Below are 22,589 nucleotides of genomic sequence, written 5' to 3'. Positions count from 1 at the left end.
TAAATAAATAAATAAATAAATAAATTATTGGTTTTCAGTTCTCATAGAGGTAATAATATACCTCAAGTATTTATCCCTCTTATTTCTTATGTATTATTTCTAGAAGCATAATATTTAGTATGTAAATATATATAAGACATTCATACAAAGTAAGTATATAATACTCCATTCAATAAACCTGAATTTCCTGGAATTATCAAAAGGTCAGATCTTCAATTAACTAAGGAAATAGGCCCAGATGGACCAAAACATCCAAATGACACTGGAAACAGTATTGCAGTCATAGTTTAAAGTACATTTCGTTCTGATTTAAATGTTAAAGGCCAGGATACCAGAATGTGCAACTTAGGTCAAACCTGATCTGACATCTGATAAGATTTTGTTTCCTGGGCTCTCCTAAACTTGATTTCAATTTAATTATAACTGAGAAATGAGAAACTGACTGTGAAATTATTTCAATGCAATTCAGATATGTATTAGACGTTTATAATGTGCAAAAAGTAATTTATTGCAGGTATCCGAAACATATCTATATAAAAAGCAGCATGTAGCACTTTTTCCCCTAATTTGTGTTTCAGCATTATCCTACAAACCTTTCAAAAACACAATACTGCCACTGAAAAGATGACAGGAGGAATGAATGGAGATTCAGAGTAGTTCCAAAAAATCTCACCTGGTTTCATCGATGTATACTGCCTCCAGAACAGACGCTGCATATTCGATGTTCTTTTTCAGTTCAGCCACGTTAACATCGCCTTTCTCCAGCTGCTTCACTAAACATCTTAATCTGTTGAAAACAAAAACTTAAATGAGTAACAACAAAACCAACGGCCCTTTTAGAATGCAAAATAAATGAGTCTAAAGAGTAGTTAGTGACAAAATCTTTATGCTTTTATTCAAATTGTTGTAAATTGCCCAGAATCACTTAGGTGAGACTGGCAGTGTACTGAATGAATGAATGAATGAATGAATGAATGAAATAAATGCAAATATTTGTAGCTCGGGTGTACAATGAGGGTGAAGGCTCATTCTCCGAGCTTGTGGGTTGTTTTCTGAATGTTTCGTTACCAGGCTAGATAACATCTTCAGCGGAGATTAGGACATCCCCTAGACCAGCGGTTCTCAACCTGTGGGTCACGACCCCTTTGGGGGTCGAACGACCCTTTCACAGGGGTCACTTAAGACCATCAGAAAACACATAATTACATATAATGCTTTAATTATGTTCAATTTGTAACAATGAAAATACATCCTGTGTATCAGATATTTATATTACGATTCATAACAGTAGCAAAATTACAATTATGATGTAGCAATGAAAATAATTTTATGGTTGGGGGTCACCACAACATGAGGAACTGTATTAAAGGGTCGCGGCATTAGGAAGGTTGAGAACCACTGCCTAGACTCTGCTGAAGATGTTACCTAGCCTGGTAATTAAACGTTGAGAAACCAAGCCACAAGCTCGGAGAACGGACCTTTACCCTCAAGTAAACAAACAAACAAACAAATAAATAATGAAAGTCTGAACATTCTCCAACCAGATACATGTGGATTTCCTTCACCAAAGGCATGCAGTGGTGTCCATTTATTTCATGGACAGTTGACAAATTACCTATTCTGTGGAAATGAATGAGAAACATTAAGAGTTTTTGAAGATGTTAGGGATTCGAGCATCCTTGATGATTATTCTTAGTCTTGACAAATGGATGACAGCTGAGACTAAACAGTGCATCACCCTGCATATGAAATTGTGTGAGTTTAATTTAAATTGAATATGCCACTGGAAATTGCATGAGGCAGAGAAACATGTTGGATCTTCTTCAGCTGTATCCTTTACTTTCCCCCATATTGGTTGCTGTTTACCCCAATGGGGGCAAAGCCAAGCCTGGACTGGAAATCTTTATAATGTGATTTGGTAAAGGTAGGGGGTCCAACCATATATTTTCTTAGCAGTGACAGTCACACTTCAGACTATTTTGTCTCCTGAGGGACAAAGTGCACCCAACCTAATTCTACACTGAGGTTGGTTTTCAAGACTTAATTATTCTGCAGTGCATTTGGATTTTGCCATATTTTAAATGTCATTTAGTAGTTATTAGTTTGTGAGACTTATATCCTACTTTTTAAAAGTTCAGGAACTCAAGGTGGCAGGCAAAGCTCTATCTTCCCATTTTCCTCCACAGCCACCGACTTGTGAATAGGTTGGGCCTAAAGTTTCTGATACGTTTACAAATAATCTTGATTCCAAGGCAGGCAGTACATACGGTTTTGTACAAATAAACAAATAAATCCATCCACCCCATATGAGGTTAGCTAGATATAGTTGACAATGAACAACACTGCAGAACTGCTGGATGGAGAAAAGTTCAGTGGGACATCTTTGTTTGGAAAACTTATCCCTTGAAGTGTCTCTGAATGTGTGCCCTTCCATACCATCACCAATATGGGCATTTTACTAGAAATAATAAACAATGCACTTGAACTAAAATGATCTGGTTTGTTCTCCAGAAAAAAAAAATATTTATACAACTGTGTTGCACATTTTCTCCACGCCTACAGGTGTTTCCACTATTTGTATTCACAGCTATATAAAGCAACAAAACAGGCTGTCACTTTAGCAGTTCATTTGTACTCCTGATATAATTTTGGTCTTTTGTTTATTTTGGTCAGGTGCAAAGCCTTTTAGCATTTCTTTTTGCAAAGCAATTTCCCTGGATGGAATTTCTGTTTTGACTTTTTAAAAAAGTAGAAATACAGAACAAATTCAGTTAATGAAGCCTATGAGATGTGTCATTTGTAGCACTAAGCATCTTGATAACTGATTTTTTTTTAGTATGCCAGCCTATGCTACAGCTGTTCTCTGGGGACCTCTTTACTCTACTTCTGGATAAATGCAAATGATGAGTTTGTTATGCATGAAATGTTGGAAAGTTTGCTTGCTTATTAAGTCAATAAAGCAGCTGGTCGATTTCAAACTATTTTGTAGCTAGCTTTGCTCCACTTTTGACTCAATGTATTTTTATTTTTATACTTGGCCATAATTGCTTATCTGTCTATCATTTTGATATGAAAACCCAAGCCAGCCCAAGACACTTTCCAATCTGAGAGAAGCTGCCTATCCTGTTGCTCCCAGAATCTGACCTGTTGGATTTTGTTTAAATGCTTTTCAATCACCTTAGGTTAGAAATCTTTGCCGCAGTTGAGGATTATTATTATTTATTTATTATATTTATATATCACCCATCTCTAGAGATTCCAGGCAATTAGCATCTAAATAAACATAATACTATAATGGCAATCAAAACAAAAAATATACAGTAACAGTATACAGACAAAAGAAGAGAAAGAAGAGAAGAGAAGAGAAGAGAAGAGAAGAGAAGAGAAGAGAAGAGAAGAGAAGAGAATAACAGGGACCTTGAAGATCAAGTCCAACCCTCTGCTCAGGCAGGAAAGCCAATACCATTTTAGACAAATGTTTGAACTAGAGGTGAGAGAAACACATATGAGGGTTAGAAATGATATATACAATATATTTTAACCTTTAAATGGTCTTACGGAGAGAAATTTTTGTTGCTCTATGAAATGTTGAGCCCGGTATATTCCATATGAATGGGGTGACTATTACTGTTTCTGAATCTCCTTTTTTGATCTGATGAGGAACATCCCTTCATGGATAGAATGAAACAAGTACATGTCCTCTGAACAAATAATCCCATAGGTAGACTAGAAATCATCATAATTTGCAATGTAACAAGATTTGGAGGACAATGGTGCTGAAGTACGTGGTAAAATTGTGCCTTTTTGTAACACACTGGTCAAAAGACATTTGGCCAACTGGAAGCATGCCAGACGTTTTGCTTACATCAGGAGAAAAAAATAATAAAAGGTCAGGGCCACTATTAATAGGATTTTGTTAATTTTGGTAAGATTAGAACTCTATTCTAGCTCAGCATCATTACCATACAAGATTTGGGGTACAGAGGGGCATTTTAAATGAGATGCAAAATTAGAGGTCATTTAATTTCCTGTGAGAAAATTAGCTTTACATTTCCACGTCTTATGTGAAAAATTAAGCTACACTAGTGGATTCCCCTTAGCATTATTCATGCCCAGATAGAAAATAATAATTGAAAATAATGAGCCCTCAGGAACCCTTCTTCCAGAATGACACTAGACTTTTGCTCAGTATCTGAGAAAGCTTGATTAAATGCTGTAGACACAATATTAAAAAGCTACACAATCTCTTCTAATGTTCCAACTGTCAGAAGTACCGTACCCTGAAGCCTTCTACTGTCAGTTTCTGCCCTATTTATTAATCTAAAGGACCAAAGTTCAGATTTTCAGGTCAACTTGCCTGAGTAAATCTGCAAAAACCAATTCTGTCATAAGGCAGAGGGAAGCAATCTCCCCAAATAGCCAGTGCTGGGCAGTTGCTGGAGGTGATGGCAGAACATCTAGGTTCTTCCCCTAAATTGGTAGGGGAATTGATAGGCAAAGCATCACCGCAAAGCTGATCCGTTATGTCATGCATGGGAAAAGCTCATCATGTTTCTCTGCTAGTGTTGAAGGAATATGTGCTGGTCAGGTTTCTTTCTATTGATGGAATGGGTGGAGACACCACCTTACCTTTAAATTTTAGGCAATCAAATGTGTGAAGATGTTGGTAGTACAACTCCTTTGTGCGAATGGCTCTCCCTATTTATCTCAACAGAAGAAACAACTAAGGAGACTCGTCGCCTAGAAGTTGAAGCTGCTTTGTCACATGAACAACAGTGCAGAACTGGGAAGGTTACCTGGTCCTAATTGCACAGTGTTTTCCCCCGTGCCCCAATAATCAATTGGATCACATAAACAAGGGAAGAGTATTCCTGCCGCAGGCCAATCAAGGATTGCTGAGTATATTTGAGCATGCTATAAGTCTCCTTGGGCATCATTGGATTATAAAGCAAGACATAAATCCTTAAAATGTTTCCTCTATGAAATCAGCAGAGGAACCCAGAGAACCAAAAGTGCTCCCAAAGTCATCCCATTGACTTTTGGATAAACTATTTCATGGAGTGCAATAGTTTACTCATATATGTATCCAGTGCTTTTTTTGTAAAAAAAAAAAAAAAAAAGGTGCCAGAACTCACACATGTCATACAACCTGCCTTGCCTACCCTACAAGGTTCCATCCAAAAAAGGTGCTGGAACTCTGTTCTGGGCGTTCTATGACAAAAAAAAAGCCCTGTATGTATCTTTGATTTCTAATGGGCTACTTAGTATTGATGTTGAAAAATGATTGGTTTTGCTGTGATCCACTATTCTCACCAGTTTTTACTTAGTAATATCAACCCGATTCAGTAGGTCTAGAATAAAGTACAGTATAGTAAAGGGGGGGGGGGAATCCTCATGCTTCTGCCTGGAACCCCAGCCATTTACAGTGTGTGTACACATATCTGTAAATTCATGTTATGATTATGAACATTTCTTTTTATAATTGTGCCCTTGAAACCATTATTTTTTTTAAAGAGACTCTACGGGAGGGACCTACTGTTATCTTTAGCCCCAGATAAATTTAGTTACTGTTTTTAGTTTGGACAAAGCTGTATTTTGGAAAACTATCTTTGTTTTTAAAAGCTTGAGAAACCATTGCCAGACAAACAAAACAATTAACCTTGAATTATTATGCAATTCCACCTTTCAGTTTGCTAATATTTCTACTCAGAAAAGCCGAATAATATTTCTGGATCAGGTTCCATTTTATGACAAAATACATTCATAATATGTGATAAAATGTTATAATTTTATGAAGTTTTTCTGACATTTCAGATCCTTTGCTCTATAATAAAATTTCAGGTAGATTAATTGATAACATAAAAATCTTACAATACTGTGCACTTAATTATATCTGAACCTTTAACATTAGTAATCTAAATTGTGGAAAAATGTATTTCTGCACATAGCTGAAATTTAGAAATTGTCTTTTTTTAACATGCATTTTATCTAACCTGAGATTGTTCATATAACATTAAAATCTATATCTGAAGGTGAAAAAGAGCTCCAAACAAAACTCTTATGAATTCCATCATGTTCTTAGATAAATAAAATAATAAGCCATGACAAATCTTGAATAATCTAACCCTGAACACCATATACACATTCTAAATTTCACTTGAACATCATATTTGCGAATTTCAGCTATGGACCAGTGGAATTCTATGGAATGTTTGGTCTGAAATGTTCCCTGGGATTTACTAGGAAGGGACCAAAGGGCAGAAACAGAAAGTGTAATATGTCAGAACAGATTGAGAAACTGGCATTTGTGGGAGCTATTATTCTGTACAAATGAAGTATGGTTTTCTCTGCCTCTTTTTGAGAAAATAAAACAATTTCCATTTTGGATTTTGGGAGGGAGGAGAGGGCACTTTCCCTTGTTCTATTTTCTTTCTTTTTTATTTAAGGGCCTTCTCTATTTTTTTCCCATTTCTTACAATGGCCACTTCACCATATATGGTGGGATTTTTTTTTGTGTAAGAAATACAATCTTTGCAGAGTTTCGTTGCACTACTTGAGTATGTTCAGAAGAAAGATTCACCTCCTGCCAATAGGCTGAGTATCCATTTTCCCCCTGTGTTGAATTCCAAACGAAAGTTGGAATTCTTTTTTTAACTGTCCCACCTTGAAGACATCTGTCCTTCAAATCTGGGGCAAATTAGAAGTCAAACAATAATTCCACACAATCATAACATATATAAAGCAATATAGTGATATACAATAAATCAAGAGACCAAGTTAACACCTCTGTTATTCCATTAGTGCTTTGCCTATATAATACTAATCACCCTCATCCATAGAAATAAACTACCCGTTCTTGCCATATTCTCAGTGCGTGCTTGTTATTATAGATTTATACATTCTCTGTCTCTACCTCAAACTCTTAACTGGTCCAGCACTGACAATGGCTAAAGAGAATTAGAATCTCTATTCTTTCTCTGCACACGTTTATCTTATTAGACATGGAAGAGTCTGTAATGGATGGAACTGGAATCTAGAGGCAGGCTAGATATTTCTTGCATTGGTCAGGGAATTAGATTAGATTATCTACAAGGTTCTTTCCATACCTAACATTCTACAACTCTATGATTCTATTATAGGATTTGGGTAAGATAGTACAGACACATGGTTGGTTGGTTGGCTGTTGTAATATACAGCACTTCTTCTCCTTTTCTATTGAATTTGTTCCTTTTGATTGACTTCCAGGACAATGTTCCAATCATGTGTTTCACCTACCAAGTTTCAGTGATGCCTTTGACATCCTACAGATCCTCCTGTGATAGGAATTTGTTTGTTTGTTAGGAATCCCTGTTTGTTTCTGATAGTCTGTGCTTTGGTGTAGGAACCTCTGAGATTCAGTAATGCTTCCTACAAGCTCCATTGTCATAATTTCCTCCCAATTTCAATGCCCCCCTTCATTTTCATGCTGCCCCCTTCCCCCCCCCCCCAGTAATTGGTCCTAGTTCTTGGTAACATATATGATTCTGGACTTTCATGACCTCCCCCTTTTTCTCTATTCAATGCCCTAGTAATGAAATTGATGAAACATTCTATTTAGCTTTCTTAAGATATAGCTTGTCTCTTGCCAGCAGCCTACCATTAGGAATTCAATAGTCAAGGAACACAAGCCCCTCCTGGTGACATCATTTATATAATTAGTTGTTCACTTCCACTGTTCTCTCTTCTTGTACATCTTCAGTTGTAAGGGTTAATGAAAACACTACTTGTGCTTCTGGTATCTTCCCCAGGATCTCACAGTCTCCCAAGAAATATTTAAGATTTCTTCTGACTGTATCATTCACCCCATATGAATCAATAGGAAGGGATAGCTTTCTAGGATTTGAAGAAATTTGACATTCTGTCTCCCACATCCTGGACATAGGTACCTGGGAAGACAATATTCATCCCACAATGACATTCTACCTCTGTGCTTGCAGTCTTAGTTTCCCTCAGCACAGAATCAAAAAATGTATTTCTTCTTCCTCAAAATGGTTCTTGAGCTTCTTTGATCTGTGTGTGGGGGAGCACATCTCCAGACTTGCTCCATGAAATTGGGCTTGGTAAGGCTGCCCAGATATCTGTGGTCTGAGTTCTACAACAAGACACTGCTACTAAGTTCCATTGACGCTGAGTACATTCTAATTCTGTTCTGTCTCTGAGAGACATGCTTGCGTTTGTTTTCTTCATGTTCGGTGGCATTTAATTCACCTCCCCTTCCCAGAATTTCTCACCTGCCTTGGGTAAGGTGTAGTGTAGAACCTCTCTTTTCAAGCCCTTCTTACATCTCCTCCAAGAAAGACACAAACTTGCACTTCCAGTAGCTTCAGTTTTTGGTTCTCTTTAGGCAGGAAGACAAGTATTGCCTTTTCCTTGGAGATCACCACAAGGCTTCCCTCACTGTCCAAATACTTGTAATTGTTTGGAGTTTTTCTATATGCTCAATGTTCCAACTCCTATGCACATCAACAGCAATCAATAATCAGAGTAGTCAAGCAACAACAAACAGCAATCAGGAAACAGCAGCAGCAATATCAGCAGTCTCCTGTTCCTTATTCTTCCACTCTTCAGTCTCTTCTGATGAACTCTAACGTAAAAATCCCATCAGCCTGATTGGTGAATTCCCCATTTTGCATTTTAAATTAGCGGAAAAACCTGGGCATTATCTTGGTTCTCTAAAGTTTCTTTGCAGCCCTAGCCTTTACTTTGCAACCAGAGATTATTGAGAAATATATTAAAATAAAATATAATTGTCCATGACTACATACGATAAATGCAAGGAAATAAATTCTGATTCAAAATAGGTGGAGTTTATGAAACATGCAAAGCAGCTAAAAAAAGCTAATACACACCTGGGTTGTATACACAGAGGCATAGAATCAAGATCACACTAAGTATTAGTACCGCTTTATAAAGCCCTAGTAAGACCACATCTGGAATACTGCAGCCAATTTTGGTCACCATATCACAAAAAAGATGTTGAGAGTTTGGAGAAATTCAGAGAAGAGCAACTAAGATGATCCAAGGCCTGGAGACTAAAACATAGGAAGAATGGCTGCAGGACTTGGGTTTGGTTTGTCTAAAGAAAAGAAGAAATAGGGGAGATATGATAGCAGTATTCCAGTATTTGAGGGGCTGCCACAAAGAAGAGGGGGTCACGTTATTCACCAAAGCACCAGAGGGCAGGACAAGAAACAATGGTTGGGAAACTGATCAACCTGGAATTAAGGAGAAACTTCCTGACAGTGAGGACAATTAACCAGTGGAACAGCTTGCCTCCAGAAATTGTGGGCGCTCCAATACTGCAGATTTTTAAAAAGAGGCTAGACAGTCACTTGTTTGAGATGGTATAGGTCAGGGGTATCAAACTGCCGGCTCATGGGCCGGATGTGTCATGCTGAAACCACGCCCACCCCATTGCCAGCAATAGAGAAAAAGTCACGATACATCACATGACGTTGCGAGTTTGACACCCCTGGTAAAGGTTGGAGGCTGGACTAGAAGACCTCCAAGATCCCTTCCAGTTCTATTCTATTCTATTCTATTCTATTCTATTCTATTCTATTCTATTCTATTCTATTCTATTCGAGTTAAAAAGCAATTCTGTACAGTCAGATTGTGGTGACATTTTATCAGATCAAAATATTATCAGAGTGATCAATAAATCACGATTGGATTAGGTAATATCAAATAGAGACTTTATCCATGAACTTGGCAGTTCACAAATGATGTTAAGGTAAAAAGCAAATGGAACTCCTTGATAAGTAAAAGAATATTAAGCATGGATTTAAAAAATGAATGCAAAAGGGAAAATAAACATAAGCCAGCCAGAAGAAGAGAGACTGCAGATTAAGAAGAAAATGCTTCTTGTCTCTCTGATCCCACAGCAGAGAGGATTAGATATAGGGCATGTTTAATAATAATCCATTTCCCCATCTACATTTTGAAACTGAAATAGTAATGAGAGATTTTGTTTTTCCTATAGAAACAAGATATTTATCAAATTAGCACTAACAGAGTACAGCTGGGTGTTGATGGATTACAGTATCACACAGGAGAAAAAAAAAGAATCCAGAAAGGATAGGTTTAAATCTTAAAGCTAAATATGCAAAAATGAAAAAAGGTATGCATAAGTAAGGGTGTTTGTCATTTCCTGAATTAATAAACCTTGATGACATATCAGTGAAAAACATCATGTAGAGCTGGTTAAGGCCAGATGGTGGGGAGCATTGTGTTCTGAAAATCACCAAGAACTTCTGGAAGGTTTCAGAATGATTACTCTTACCAGCAAAGCTAATTAAATGACCACACATGCCATTTAAAAGTTAGGAACTCACCATGCCCCAAAAAGAAATTTTTTAAAAAAGAAATTTGGCACTGAGACATCTCAAGAAACAGGTATACAAATGTTAGAAGAGACTTTCTTCTTTTGTTGTTTTAAACCGCAAAGGTTCACTTGCATTTGTATTTACTGTCTGCTGAAATCTCTTTTCCTTGAGAAATTAGCCTCAGTGGACTTTCCCATTCTCAGAGCATTTCCTTTCGAATTTATTTTGCCACTTGCTTGAGCTTGTTGGAGGACAGGAAGGTGGGAATGAAGACTGTTGCTGTTTCCATTTTCTCTTATACTTCTCTCTCATCCTTCTGCAGCCATCCCAGCTGCCTCTCTGTTCTCGTCTGAAAAGGCTCCAGAGGTGGGGACTTCCTCATATCTTCCTAATGGGGATCCTGAACAGCTTCACAAGTGATATGATTTATATGATAAAAGACCGCCTTGGAACTAAAGAAAGCAAGACTTCATTAACAGCCACTGTGTAGGACAGACTGGCAGAAGACTAGCAGAGCACATCCATGAACACCAACTAACAGTCAGAAGAACCGATGAAAACTCCTTAATCTCGCAACAAATGGACAGATTTAACCATAGTTTCATATGGAAAACTGTGAGCATCCTAGATTAATTTAAATTAAAGAAAACACACACAGAAAGGAACACCTGGAAGCTTGGCATTTAGCTAAATCAGCCATAAATAGACACATAGAAACAAACATTTGCACACCATTTGTCATAATGTGTGTATGTATATACATATACATACACACAAATATATATACATACACACACACACAATTTTGTATTTGGGTTCTCATTGTATGTATTTCTATTTTTCCCAGTTTCACCCATCCTGTTCCTTTAATAAAGCATCCAGATGTACACACACGGTCTGTTTTATTGGAGGATAGGTGGGTTTAGCTGCATGTCAAGCTGCACACAGCATGTAGTGAAGACAGAACACTATTCTTTAAGTAAAGAGCTGATAAAATATGGGGGCATGGAAAGTACACTGATTTCTCAGGAGGCTAAGTAGGTCTTCTCTGCTTCAAGCTACATAGTAAAACTATACCAATCTTTCCAACTCCTAGATGCTACTCACATTTCTATGAATTGTTTCTGGAAGACATCCAAACCTGAGTTTGGCAAACATTTGCAGAAACAGAAATGTGGATCAGGTGAAAATAACTAATTGGAATGGGTCACGGTATGTTTACTTGTTCTTTTGGCTACTCACATACTTTTGACTAATAGACGTCACAATGGAACAAGGGAGCTAAACATACTAGCTAAACTCTTGATTTTATTTTGTATTTTCTTTGACAGAATTCTAGTATTTCCCCAGTATGTTAGCTATATCCTTTTTTTTTGCCTATTATTTCTCATCTATAAAACGCTTCCTCTTCTAAAAGTCACAAAGATGTTTTAGGGCACAACCTGGATTAATAAATATTATGAGAAGCAACTTAGAACTAAGGAGAAACTTCCTGACAGTTAGAACAATTGAGCAATGGAACAACCTGCCTCCAGAAGCGGTGAATGCTCCAACACTGGAAGTTTTTAAGAAGAGACTGGACAGCCATTTGTCTGAAATGGTGTAGGGTTCCTGCCTGAGCAGGGGGTTGGAGTCGATGACCTCCAAGGTCCCTTCCAACTTTATTATTATTATTATTATTATTATTATTATTATTATTATTATTATTATTGTTATTGTTATTGTTATTGTTATTGTTATTGTTATTGTTATTGTTATTGTTATTGTTATTGTTGTTATTGTTATTGTTATTGTTATTGTTATTATTGTTGTTGTTGTTGTTGTTATTATTATTATTATTATTATTATTATTATTATTATAGTAATCTTTAAATTTTACATTAAACTTGACTTGGGAACACGGTGGCTCAAGAGGTTGGGATGCTGCCATCGAGCAGGATTGAGCTCCCGTCCTTCGCTCCAGCTCCTGTCCGGGACATGAAAGGAGCCTCCAACTGGGCATTCCCAGGGTAATGGTGATATCACCGGCTAATCCTTTCAACTTGGAAGCATCTTGGTGTTTTTGGCTTGAGGGCAAAAAAAATTTTTTAAAAAAAATTCCAAACCTCAAACCTTGACTTTATCATGCCACAAATATCATGCCACAAATATTCATGCCACCCAAATTTCAGGTCATGTCCTTCCAACTCTAAAAGCTTTCCAGTTCTCAGCAACACCCCTTCTTTCTTCCAAACCAAACGCCGAGCTGTAAAATACAATTTCAAATCAGGTAAGCCCGATCCTCCTCTTTCCTTTTGCACCTTTATAACACTATATATACTGCTAAAAAAAAATAAAGGGAACATTTTACCATGGAACTGAAGGGGTTTGCGTTCCCTTTATTTTTGTGAGCAGTATATTTCACCTGTGGTGGTGGTTGTTGTTTTTCACCTTGCTATACAAAGTTCTGCCTGATTGCCTTTTGCAACTTTTTGCTACCAACCAACAGAGCAGCGGAGAGAGGAAAGGCTGTGGGAAAAGCCATTGTGGAGACCGCGAAAGCTTTTATTTATAGGATGTGGTGGCTTTTTGCTCGGGTCGGCTGCTAATGCTCTGTGCTGAGAGCCTGTCACATTTTTCCTTCTCCACTCACACTTTACATGCAGTTTTGACCCTTTTTAGTTTTACTCAGATGTCATTTCGTTTTATGCCAATTCTTAAACTTTCCATCTTAAATGTAATTTCTCAGTCTGCCGCTACACAGCCATGTAATCCCTTGAGCTCCTACAGGGCTTGCGGTCACACAGCCAACCCCAGGATAAGCCACTATGGCATTGCCAAAACAGGATGGCCACTATTCTTTCCACGCACCTATCTCTTTCTCTACTACCAACTCCCTCTGCTCATATGTTCACTGTCCCATAGCAGTCTCCTCCTTTTGAAGCCAAGTAATATAAAAGTTAACATGTTTTTTTAAAGTATAAAAATAGTGATTCTACCTTTTGATTGCATCATTTCTCCTTCTTCCCTTCTGTAAATGGCCCATAGGAGAATCCTTTAACATCTGTACCTGTCCAAATGACCCTAATGTTCCCATTGTTTGAAATGTCTATTTTACAAAAGACCTTCTATCAAAAATAGCAAGTTTGTGAGGGGTGGTGGAACAGGCGGTACAATGATGGCTAGAGAATCCTATCCAAGTTCAATCCACTATGCACAATGCTCAGTATGTCAGGATTCTGGTCCAAATGAAGAGGAAGAAAGAGGACATCTAGTGCTCAAGGCTAAAGCTATACAAATGCATTCCTCTGTTGCTAATGGTTTATTTTCCAGTGTTTCTGTTTCCACCAGCTCCCATCTTCTCTTTCTTTTGAAACCTGAACTTCCCCCATGGGTTTGAAATTGGTTCCAAGCTTCCACTACTCTTTCTGAGGAACCAACTTCAAACCCACAGGGAAAGGAAGCTTGGAACCAACTTCCAGCAGAGATAGTGGGTCAATCATTAGTAACTGAGTTTAAACATGCTTGGGATAAACACATGTCCATCAATCGATGAAAATTTTAAAAATAAAATTAAAAACATTCTAAAGGTGCACATTAGGACCACTAGGTCTTTTTCTGTCATCAGTTTTCTATGTTCTATGTTTCTAGTCAATGAGCTGCTATGATGTGCCTCTCCGTCAATTCCATCACACTCTCACTGGTAGCTTTTATTTCTTTCTACTGCTCCTTTTTCAAGACTATTGCTGCCTACCCAAAGAAGGGCTCTTGCATAGACTCCCTTCACTGGGAAGGATAATTTGCCTGATCATTATTATTTCTATCCATCATAGCACTAGGAAAGAAAGACAGCATGCTCCCTTGCCACTACTTGATGCATTGGGTCTCCATGTTAATCCAGCTACCCAAATGAAAAAAGACTTGCTTCTATGTCCTCTTATTGATCCTGCTGCCTGCTAGAATACTGGCAGGCCCACATAGTCTCAGAAAAGACTCCTCACCAATCAGATGAACAGACAGCAGAGTTTGTCACCTTATGAAGAAATGAGTGGGGAGAAAGAAAGTTTGTAACATGGATTACTGTCATGTTGTTTTAGAGGTTGCTGGACAACCCAGCTACAAGGAAAATTAATACTTTTAGTGAGCTGTAGTCTCCACGTGGATGTTTGAGTGGCAGGCTAAGTGCTATGCTCCGCCATTAGTGATTGTGTGATTTCACTTAATTTACATCCCAAATATTGTTAGAGTGATTGACTTCAAGGTGTATTTGCTTTGAACTTCTATCGATAACTATCATTTGGTAATAACCTTGGGAGGTCTGGGGACATTGCATCAAAGGTTTCAAGGGTGGGTGGGGGGTTCATGAAGACCTAGTTCTCAGGTGATTCATCTTTGGGCCAGCCCAAGAAATTTTACTCATGAGGCAGACAAGATGGTACCCCGTCCACTCCATTCTCTCTCAGATTATACTTTATAGACTATCTTAGACTGTGTGGCATACACTCTTCAGTTTGTTCCTGTCTCCCTGAGAGTTGGCTGCCTCACTTTCTCTAAAAGTAAAATTAGCCTTGATGGAAAAAGAAGGAACATAAGGGTGGAGTGTTATTGTTTTTAAGGTTGTATATTGGGTTTTTATTTTTTGTAAGCCACCCAGAGTCATTGAGTGTGAGTGGGCGATCATATATTTTTTTAAAAATAAACAAATAACAAGCAAACAAATTCTATTATAGGTGGAAAGGAGTGGGAAACTGCAACAATATACAGTAGTTCTTGGTTCTTTAGCTTATTACCTGGGAAGCTAAAGAACCAAGAACTATATTGTTGAGGTAAGATTCTCTTTCCTACTCTCCAACACATCTACTTCCTGTCTAATTGTCTAGATCTCATACTTCTTATCTACATTTCTTCTTCTCTTTCTTTCTGTCACTTCAGACAATATACCAAACAACAACAACAAAATCAGTTTTAAAGAAACAGTTTAGCCCCGGTATAATACCATGTCTTCTACCAAATTCCTGAAAGTTCCCTCTTGGGAACAGAAGCAGCATGCACTAAACAGTTTGTCAGGAAGAGAAAGAATCAATTAATTCCTTTTAAAACACTTCATCAGTTCCCAAGAGGCATAGCTGGAAAACGCTCTTGGCCATGTACATGCCCCAAGCTAAGCAAGATTGCAGAATTTTCCTCCTCCATGATCTCACCCATGCAAACCAACTAAGCCAGTGTTTTTCGAGCTTGGTCACTTGAAGAGATGTGGACTTCAACTCCCAGAATTCTCCAGCAAGACTGGCTGGAGAATTCTGGGAGTTGAAGTCAATACCTCTTCAAGTGGCCTGAGAAGCTTGAGAAACACTGAACTAGGCTATGGGGTACATTCTTACTATAATGTTCTTCTTATGCTGGAATGTACAGTATAAAAACATTGTGTGGTATCAAACACATTCATGCTATCTTTCTGAGCTCAAGAGAGCTTAATAGTGAATTAAAAATTAAAAATCCAATGTAAAAGAACCAAACATGGAAATGATAATCGCACAGCCACAAACGTAACTGAACAAATATAGTATCACACCAGCTTCTGAGCAGAAGCAAAACCAAATTGAACCAACATTTCAATATACAGTTAAAACTCCAAAAAACTGTTGGAAGGGATATTGATAGGGTCTTCCTGAATACGCAGAGTTAATAATGTCATACATTTTATTGGTACATAAACAGAGAGAAAGCACTTTATGCCTAAGTTATAGATTAGATAGAAAAACCCAGGTCTTTTCTTTCATAACCAACTTCAGTACACATTTCTGTTGTGCTATTTGGTTGCTAGGCAACATGTATCCAGAACTGCCGATTCTGTCTCATCTGGCTGACCCTGGCTATTCTATTTTTTAAGGCTATACAGAGGAAACAACTCTATATTTCCATAGTCTTAGCTCACTGCCTTCTGGAATAAGGGTTTGAGAGAATGAACCCCACTTTCCAAGACAGTGCAGAATTTCCACAAAATCAGCTGGAATCCTTAGAACACGTAAACTCCTTGCTCCCAGGACACTTTTCCATTTTTAAAAATTATGAAGGGTCCCCAAAGAATTTTTATTTGTATAGGTTATAAGTATCGATAGGTTTCTTATTAAAAAGCCTGTTAACATGCACACATTTGTAGAATATCTATTGAATCATGTAAAAATAACAATATTAAACTAATTCAATATTAACAAATACAAACCCTATTCTTTAGCAAATAAAATAATGAGAAGGGCAACATTTTTAATCTTTTGCAAGTATCTTTAACACATGGCAAATAATTTTGATTGCATGGACCCCTAAGAAGGTCTTGGGGGACCCTCAGGAATCCTTAACCCAGGGCTCTTCAAACTTGGCCCTTTTATGACTCGTGGACTTCAACTCCCAGAATTCCTCAGCCAGGCATGCCTGGCTGAGGAATTCTGGGAGTTGAAGTCCACAAGTCTTAAAAGGGCCAAGTTTGAAGACCCCTGCCATAACCTATGCTTTAAGAAATGCTATTCTATTCATATTATTATCCATATTATTCATATTATCATTATTATTATTCAAAAAAATGCAGACTCCTTTAAATAATGTTGTTGATTAGTCAGGTTTTCTGATGTGATTTTATTTTTAAATTTCTCCTTCTGATGACACCTCAGTGCCATCCAATAACTGGCATCTATTTTTAAAAAGCCACATCTATTTTTTAAAAATCAACATTTTATAACAAAGAAGACACCTACCCAGCTTGTGTACATCATACACAGAAGGATTTATTACTATGTAGAAGGATTTATTACTATGCTATACTATACACCAGAGACCCCCAACCTTTGGGGCACCAGGGACCGGTTCCGTGGAGAGAGGTTTTTCTGCAGACCGGAGGGTGCATGATTTCATGTGCTGCCTGCATCTTGTGGATGGGACTTTGCTTGTTAGTGCGGACCAGTTGCTAGCATGCCACGGACCGGTACTGGTCCACGGACCAGGGGTTGGGGACCCCTGCTATACACAATTTTGATCCCGCACAACTATCAAGACATTATGATAAAATTGCAGAGGAGATGATTTCTGACAAGGCACATTCTACCATGTGTGACCAGTTATTAAAAGGGGTGTTGCTGTTTTGATGATCCCAATGGGCCAACTAAAAGAGAGGACTGGATATGGGATTCCCTTTCTATTTAATCGAAGTCAGTGCTAAGCTTTGATAAGATTTTGATTTCAACTAAACAAACTGTTTATCCTGATTTGATTGTCTTTCACTCCTGGAGGAATCTCTGTGGGAAAGTATTCCATAATATCTTTATCTGTTATCCCTGAACATGACAATTGTTGCCCTTCCCACTAACATCAGGAGCAGCAGAAGTAGAGATCAACACAGTGAGAGGCAGCCAGGAATTCATACCAAAAAGGGGTGGGCAGGAGATGGAGGCAGCAAAGAAAAGAGCCTCTAGCCTTCATCCTTGCTCTCCCCCCAACAGCAGCATCAACAAAAACCCAATGCCCCTACTTTAGTATGAGGGCAATAACTTTGCTGGCCTTATTTTTTGAGGTGTGGCAAAAATAACACTTTAGAGGCTGCAATTTTCCACTGTCTTCCTGTCTCAAAGACAGTTTGAAATCACATTGCCAGGGATATGGGGAAAAGCCCATTATTAACCAAGAAATAAATGAGTCAACTTTGCAGTACAATGCATAGCTCTGTGAATGGATGAATCTTTCTCTTTCTCTTTCTCATCTATCTATCTATCTATCTATCTATCTATCTATCTATCTATCTATCTGTCTGTCTGTCTGTCTGTCTGTCTGTCTGTCTGTCTGTCTGTCTGTCTGTCTGTCTGTCTGTCTGTCTATCTATCTATCTATCTATCTATCTTTCGTCTATCTATGTATCCATCTATTATCTATCTATCTATCTATCTATCATCTATCTATGTATCTTCCTTCTATCATCTATTATAATTTATCTATTTATCTATCATTTATCTATCTATCATCTATATCTATCATGTATCATCTATATCTATCATCTGTCTTCTATCTATCTATCATTTATCTATCTATCATCTATCATCTGTCTATCATCTATCATCTATTTCATCTGTCTGTCTGTCTGTCTGTCTGTCTGTCTGTCTGTCTGTCTGTCTGTCTGTCTGTCTGTCTGTCATCCATCTATCTATCATCTATCTATCAAGTTAAAAGGTCCTAAACATTTTTAAAAACTCCCTGGAACTGTAATTCAAATGACATTCATGTCAATAAAGTGTATTTATGCTGCCTTCAACCAATATAAAAAAAGTTATGAACATACATCCACAAAAAAGTGGGATTTTATGGAGCAAAATTTTTCCAATGAATGCAAGAAATACTGGACTAGGAAAAACAGCGACTTTCTACTATTGGATTAGGAAATGCCAGCAAGCAAAACAGGTGAAAAGCCTCCTAAATGCATAGAAAGAGATTTCTCCATCGGTATCCTACTCTTCTTTACTATATAAGGCAGGTTGTCAGTGCTGAATTGATGTGTTCTCCACCCATTCTTGAATTGGCAGAAATTTAGGCTGGCATGAAACTAGCTGTCTCCATCGCTGATGCCAGTTCTGGCTCTACTGCTTCTGTTTCAAGTCACTGCTAGTCACTTGACTTTCCTCCAAGATAATGAGTGACAAAGCTTTTACATACCATGAGCTTGTCCTTGATTGGTGTCTGAGTAAGGGGGGGAAAGATTACTTTTCACATCAGTACAGCTAAGGGTAACCTAAGTCTGTCTCACCTATCGGTTGATGACAAGATGAAGGTGAGATTATGAAGATGCAGCAGAAAACAAGATGTTCCCGGAGCAAATGGGAAAAGGCCAACAGTCATTGATAAGTGGGGGGGAACCTGTGGGGCTTCAAACATTATTGGATTTCAACTAGCTAAAATTAGTCTAGCTGGTCTGAGAATATTTACTGGGCCAGAAGGTGCCCACTCTGGTCTTTGAGATCCCCAAACTGTTTTCCAACAGAACTATGAAATAACACTGGTTTAACAATAGCAGCATGGAATATTCTCAGTGAACTGCATACAGAAAGCAATCTTTTACCAGGTGAAAAAAATTGATAATTTAGTTCTCAAAATTCTGTTCATAATAAAAGCTGTTCAGTCCACTTTGCTATAAAAACTTGCAGGTTTTCATGTAGAACAGCGATTGTTCATATAGAACCAAGATGTAATGGATATTAAAATTGTCCTAGAAAAGAGAAATGTGATCTTTCTGAATGCTTTCACTAGATAAAGAAGTAACTGATAATTCCATATTTTACTCCCATGTGCTCTGTAACAAGGCAGAGATCCATTCAGTCATACAATCAGTCCAATTTATTCCAGCAAAGTGTCTACATCATTAATTGTATTTCATATTTTCAACCTAAAAAAAATGAGACGAACCCCTGAGAGGTCTGGTATACGTGTGTGTGAAAGAATTGAAATCATAAAGTTTAGAAGTAACTGCTTTATAGTATTAATTGTTCATCTAGGATGTTGCTTTTACAGATGGCTAATCTGACACCAAAGGAGAATATTGTTTTATTGTCCCATAGCAATTTCCATTTTTGTACAATACTTTCAGCATCGTATTATTCATTTAGGCAGTTGTAACTGTACAATTTTTGGCCAATTTCAGCTGTGAAGTCACAGCACAAAATCAAATGATTCAATAAATGATGTTGCATTGCTAGTAGATTTGTGAATCCTTATTGGCAAAGAACATCCCCACCCCCACCCCGCAAACTCTATTGTTGTCTCCATGTCAGCCCTACAAGGCAGGGCAAACTAATGTCATATTCTCTGAGTCAGGCCTAATTTTAGTAAGAATCTTGCAAATCTGAATATGTTTCCTTCCTCTTCACTTTATCTTCGTATGATCTTGGATGGGGCTTGTCTGAGACATTTTCTCAAACTAGTTTCTTGGAATGGGCTCAAGTCCACTTATCTGATTATTACATTGGCAGTGGCTCTTTTCCTGTCCTTCAAGGCCATTCCCTATGCTTTCTACACACCATCCTTTGGATAAAGCCCAGAAGATTGTCTCAAATAACAATTTAAGATGATAAGTAATGAGCTGACATGACTGGGCAACTGCTGAGGTCCATGCACAGCAATGTCCCTTATCAAGAGTTCCTCTCTCATTGCTGCCATCTTTCCCGAATGCATAGGTAGAAGAATAAAAATAGTTTGCTGCTTGGGAGTAGCTTTCCCTATCAAATGAATTATGGCCCTTCCCTTAATTCAGGAAGGATTCCAATTTCCAATTGTCTTTGCACTGTGGTCACTCCTATATCAAAGATATGTCTATGTACACATAAACTGTATTTTATAGATGTCTAGTAGTTAATCAGATAATAAATTTTCCCAGATGAATTTATAATTGAATTTAATTGTCAGACAGAGTCATTGAACACCAAGACAAAGCAAAAAAAGAAAAGAAAAAGCATTTGTACACTATTATTATGGCAACATTAGAATGAAACAGCCCAGAAAAAAAGGAAGCATTCTTTTACAATAATTCTTTCCTCTGCATCAGGTAGTATTGTATTGCAGTGCAGTGCAAGGTGTTGAGGGGAGCACTGTTGAACAAAAACTGTAAAGTACAATCACTTCCCCACTCATGTCAGAACTTTGTTGTTTCCACACAGTGTTTTGGTGCTTGCAGGGATCTCACAACCTGACTCTGAAAAGTTTGCTTCAGCTGCACTTATCTGGAAAAGCTGCAAAGATAAATCTGTGGCATGTTCTCAGAGTTGTGAGGTGGATCATCTTCCAATAACAGCATCTCCTACCTTGTCCTGCTTCTTTGCTCCTCAGAGTCACCTGAAGCCAAATCAACAGGATACCTTGCCCACCTTTCCCAGTTACTGTGAAGGGCACCTTTGTTCCTCTCCTGGTCTTTTCTTCTTTCTTGCTGCAAACCCCAAATGCTCAAGGGGAGAACAAGCCTCAGCTAACTGAAGTTTTCAGCCTTCTGCATTGACCAGCAATAGGAGCATGTTCCTAGGAGGGAGTATAACACAAGCTCTATAGGGGGAGTATAACACAGTAAGGAATGTAGCTGTGAGACACTCATACATTTGACATGAAAATGGGGCAAAAGCTAGGAAGGAGGAATTTGATGCTTCTAGGGAAATGCCCAGAAAATCCTGTTTTTTTTTCTTGTCAGAAGATCAAAAGTGAATGTACTGCACTAACTAAAGAGAGAAGAAGCCATTCCTCTCCTTACATATCCCACAAAAGAAGGGCAGACAGAATTGCAACTCAAAAGAAGAACCTAGGCAGTGTATCGGAGAAGCTAAAACAGATATCTGAGAAAAACCATATACCTGTGTTCTTCAAATCCACCAACACACAAAGACAGGCTTGTTCAACCTAAAGATCGCACCAAAACATAAGAAGAGTAGTGTATGCAGTTCAGTGCAGTGAGGAGTGTTCAGAGCTCTACAATGGAAAAACCTTTACAAGCAGTCTTTACACAAGAGGACAGCCCATTATAGGAGAAAGCAACACCACAGGACCTGAATCAGCAATATACTTTCACTTAAAAGAAAAAGGACACTTTTTTCTTGAACCGTAATGTTCACATTTTGAACAAGTGGTGTCTCCAGGAAAATGAACAGGTTCAAAATAGTGAGTGCAACTGGGTGACTGAAGCCTTGTCCCTGTTTAACCTGAGTTGCATGTATCATGTGCAGTTGAAAGGGATAGGGATTCAATTGCCCTGGAGACACCACCATGTTAAAACTTGGATTCTCCTTTCCGGATACCACTGATTAGACTTGTAGAGATGCAGAAATCTGAAAAAGCTGCAGTTTCCTGCTTTAACACACACTCTCAAAAGTGCATTTTTATTTCAAAATTCAGCATCTCCCCAACTCTTTCCCCAGAGAGAGGTGTGTGTGTGTGGGGGGGAAGAAACAATAGTTGAAGAGGAGAATACATGGGGATGGGAGGAAAAGTTTATTCAAGAGGATATATACACACATTCACAGGAGTCAGTTTGGTATAATGGTTAAAGACACTGAACTAGGAGGACTGACTTCTAGCCCTCTCCTAGGCATAGAAGCTTTCCGGGTGGCTTGGGGTAATCACTTTCTCTAGTTCTAGGTTGGAAGTTGAAATACATCTAGCTACCCACCCTCACTAGAACAGCATGGTTGATTATGACCTACAACCTTTAGTGAAGAGGTCTTCCTCCTGCAGTAG

The 22,589-nt window shown here is 38.0% G+C and overlaps 1 protein-coding gene across 2 annotated transcripts in view; it reads right to left on the bottom strand.

The window, feature by feature from the left end:
* The window catches only part of PDE1A (phosphodiesterase 1A), a 144,826-nt gene that overhangs the window by 38,783 nt on the left and 83,454 nt on the right, over positions 1–22,589 (bottom strand). For both annotated transcript variants that reach the window (XM_029285190.1, XM_029285189.1), the window contains exon 2: positions 674–787. In XM_029285190.1, the coding sequence (XP_029141023.1) occupies positions 674–787 (114 nt within the window). The remainder of the gene's footprint in view (positions 1–673; positions 788–22,589) is intronic.

Source organism: Protobothrops mucrosquamatus, unplaced genomic scaffold (assembly GCF_001527695.2).
Source record: "Protobothrops mucrosquamatus isolate PMUCROS unplaced genomic scaffold, P.Mucros_1.0 scaffold1398, whole genome shotgun sequence".
NCBI lineage: Eukaryota > Metazoa > Chordata > Lepidosauria > Squamata > Viperidae > Protobothrops > Protobothrops mucrosquamatus.
This window is presented reverse-complemented; position numbering and strand designations above follow the sequence as displayed.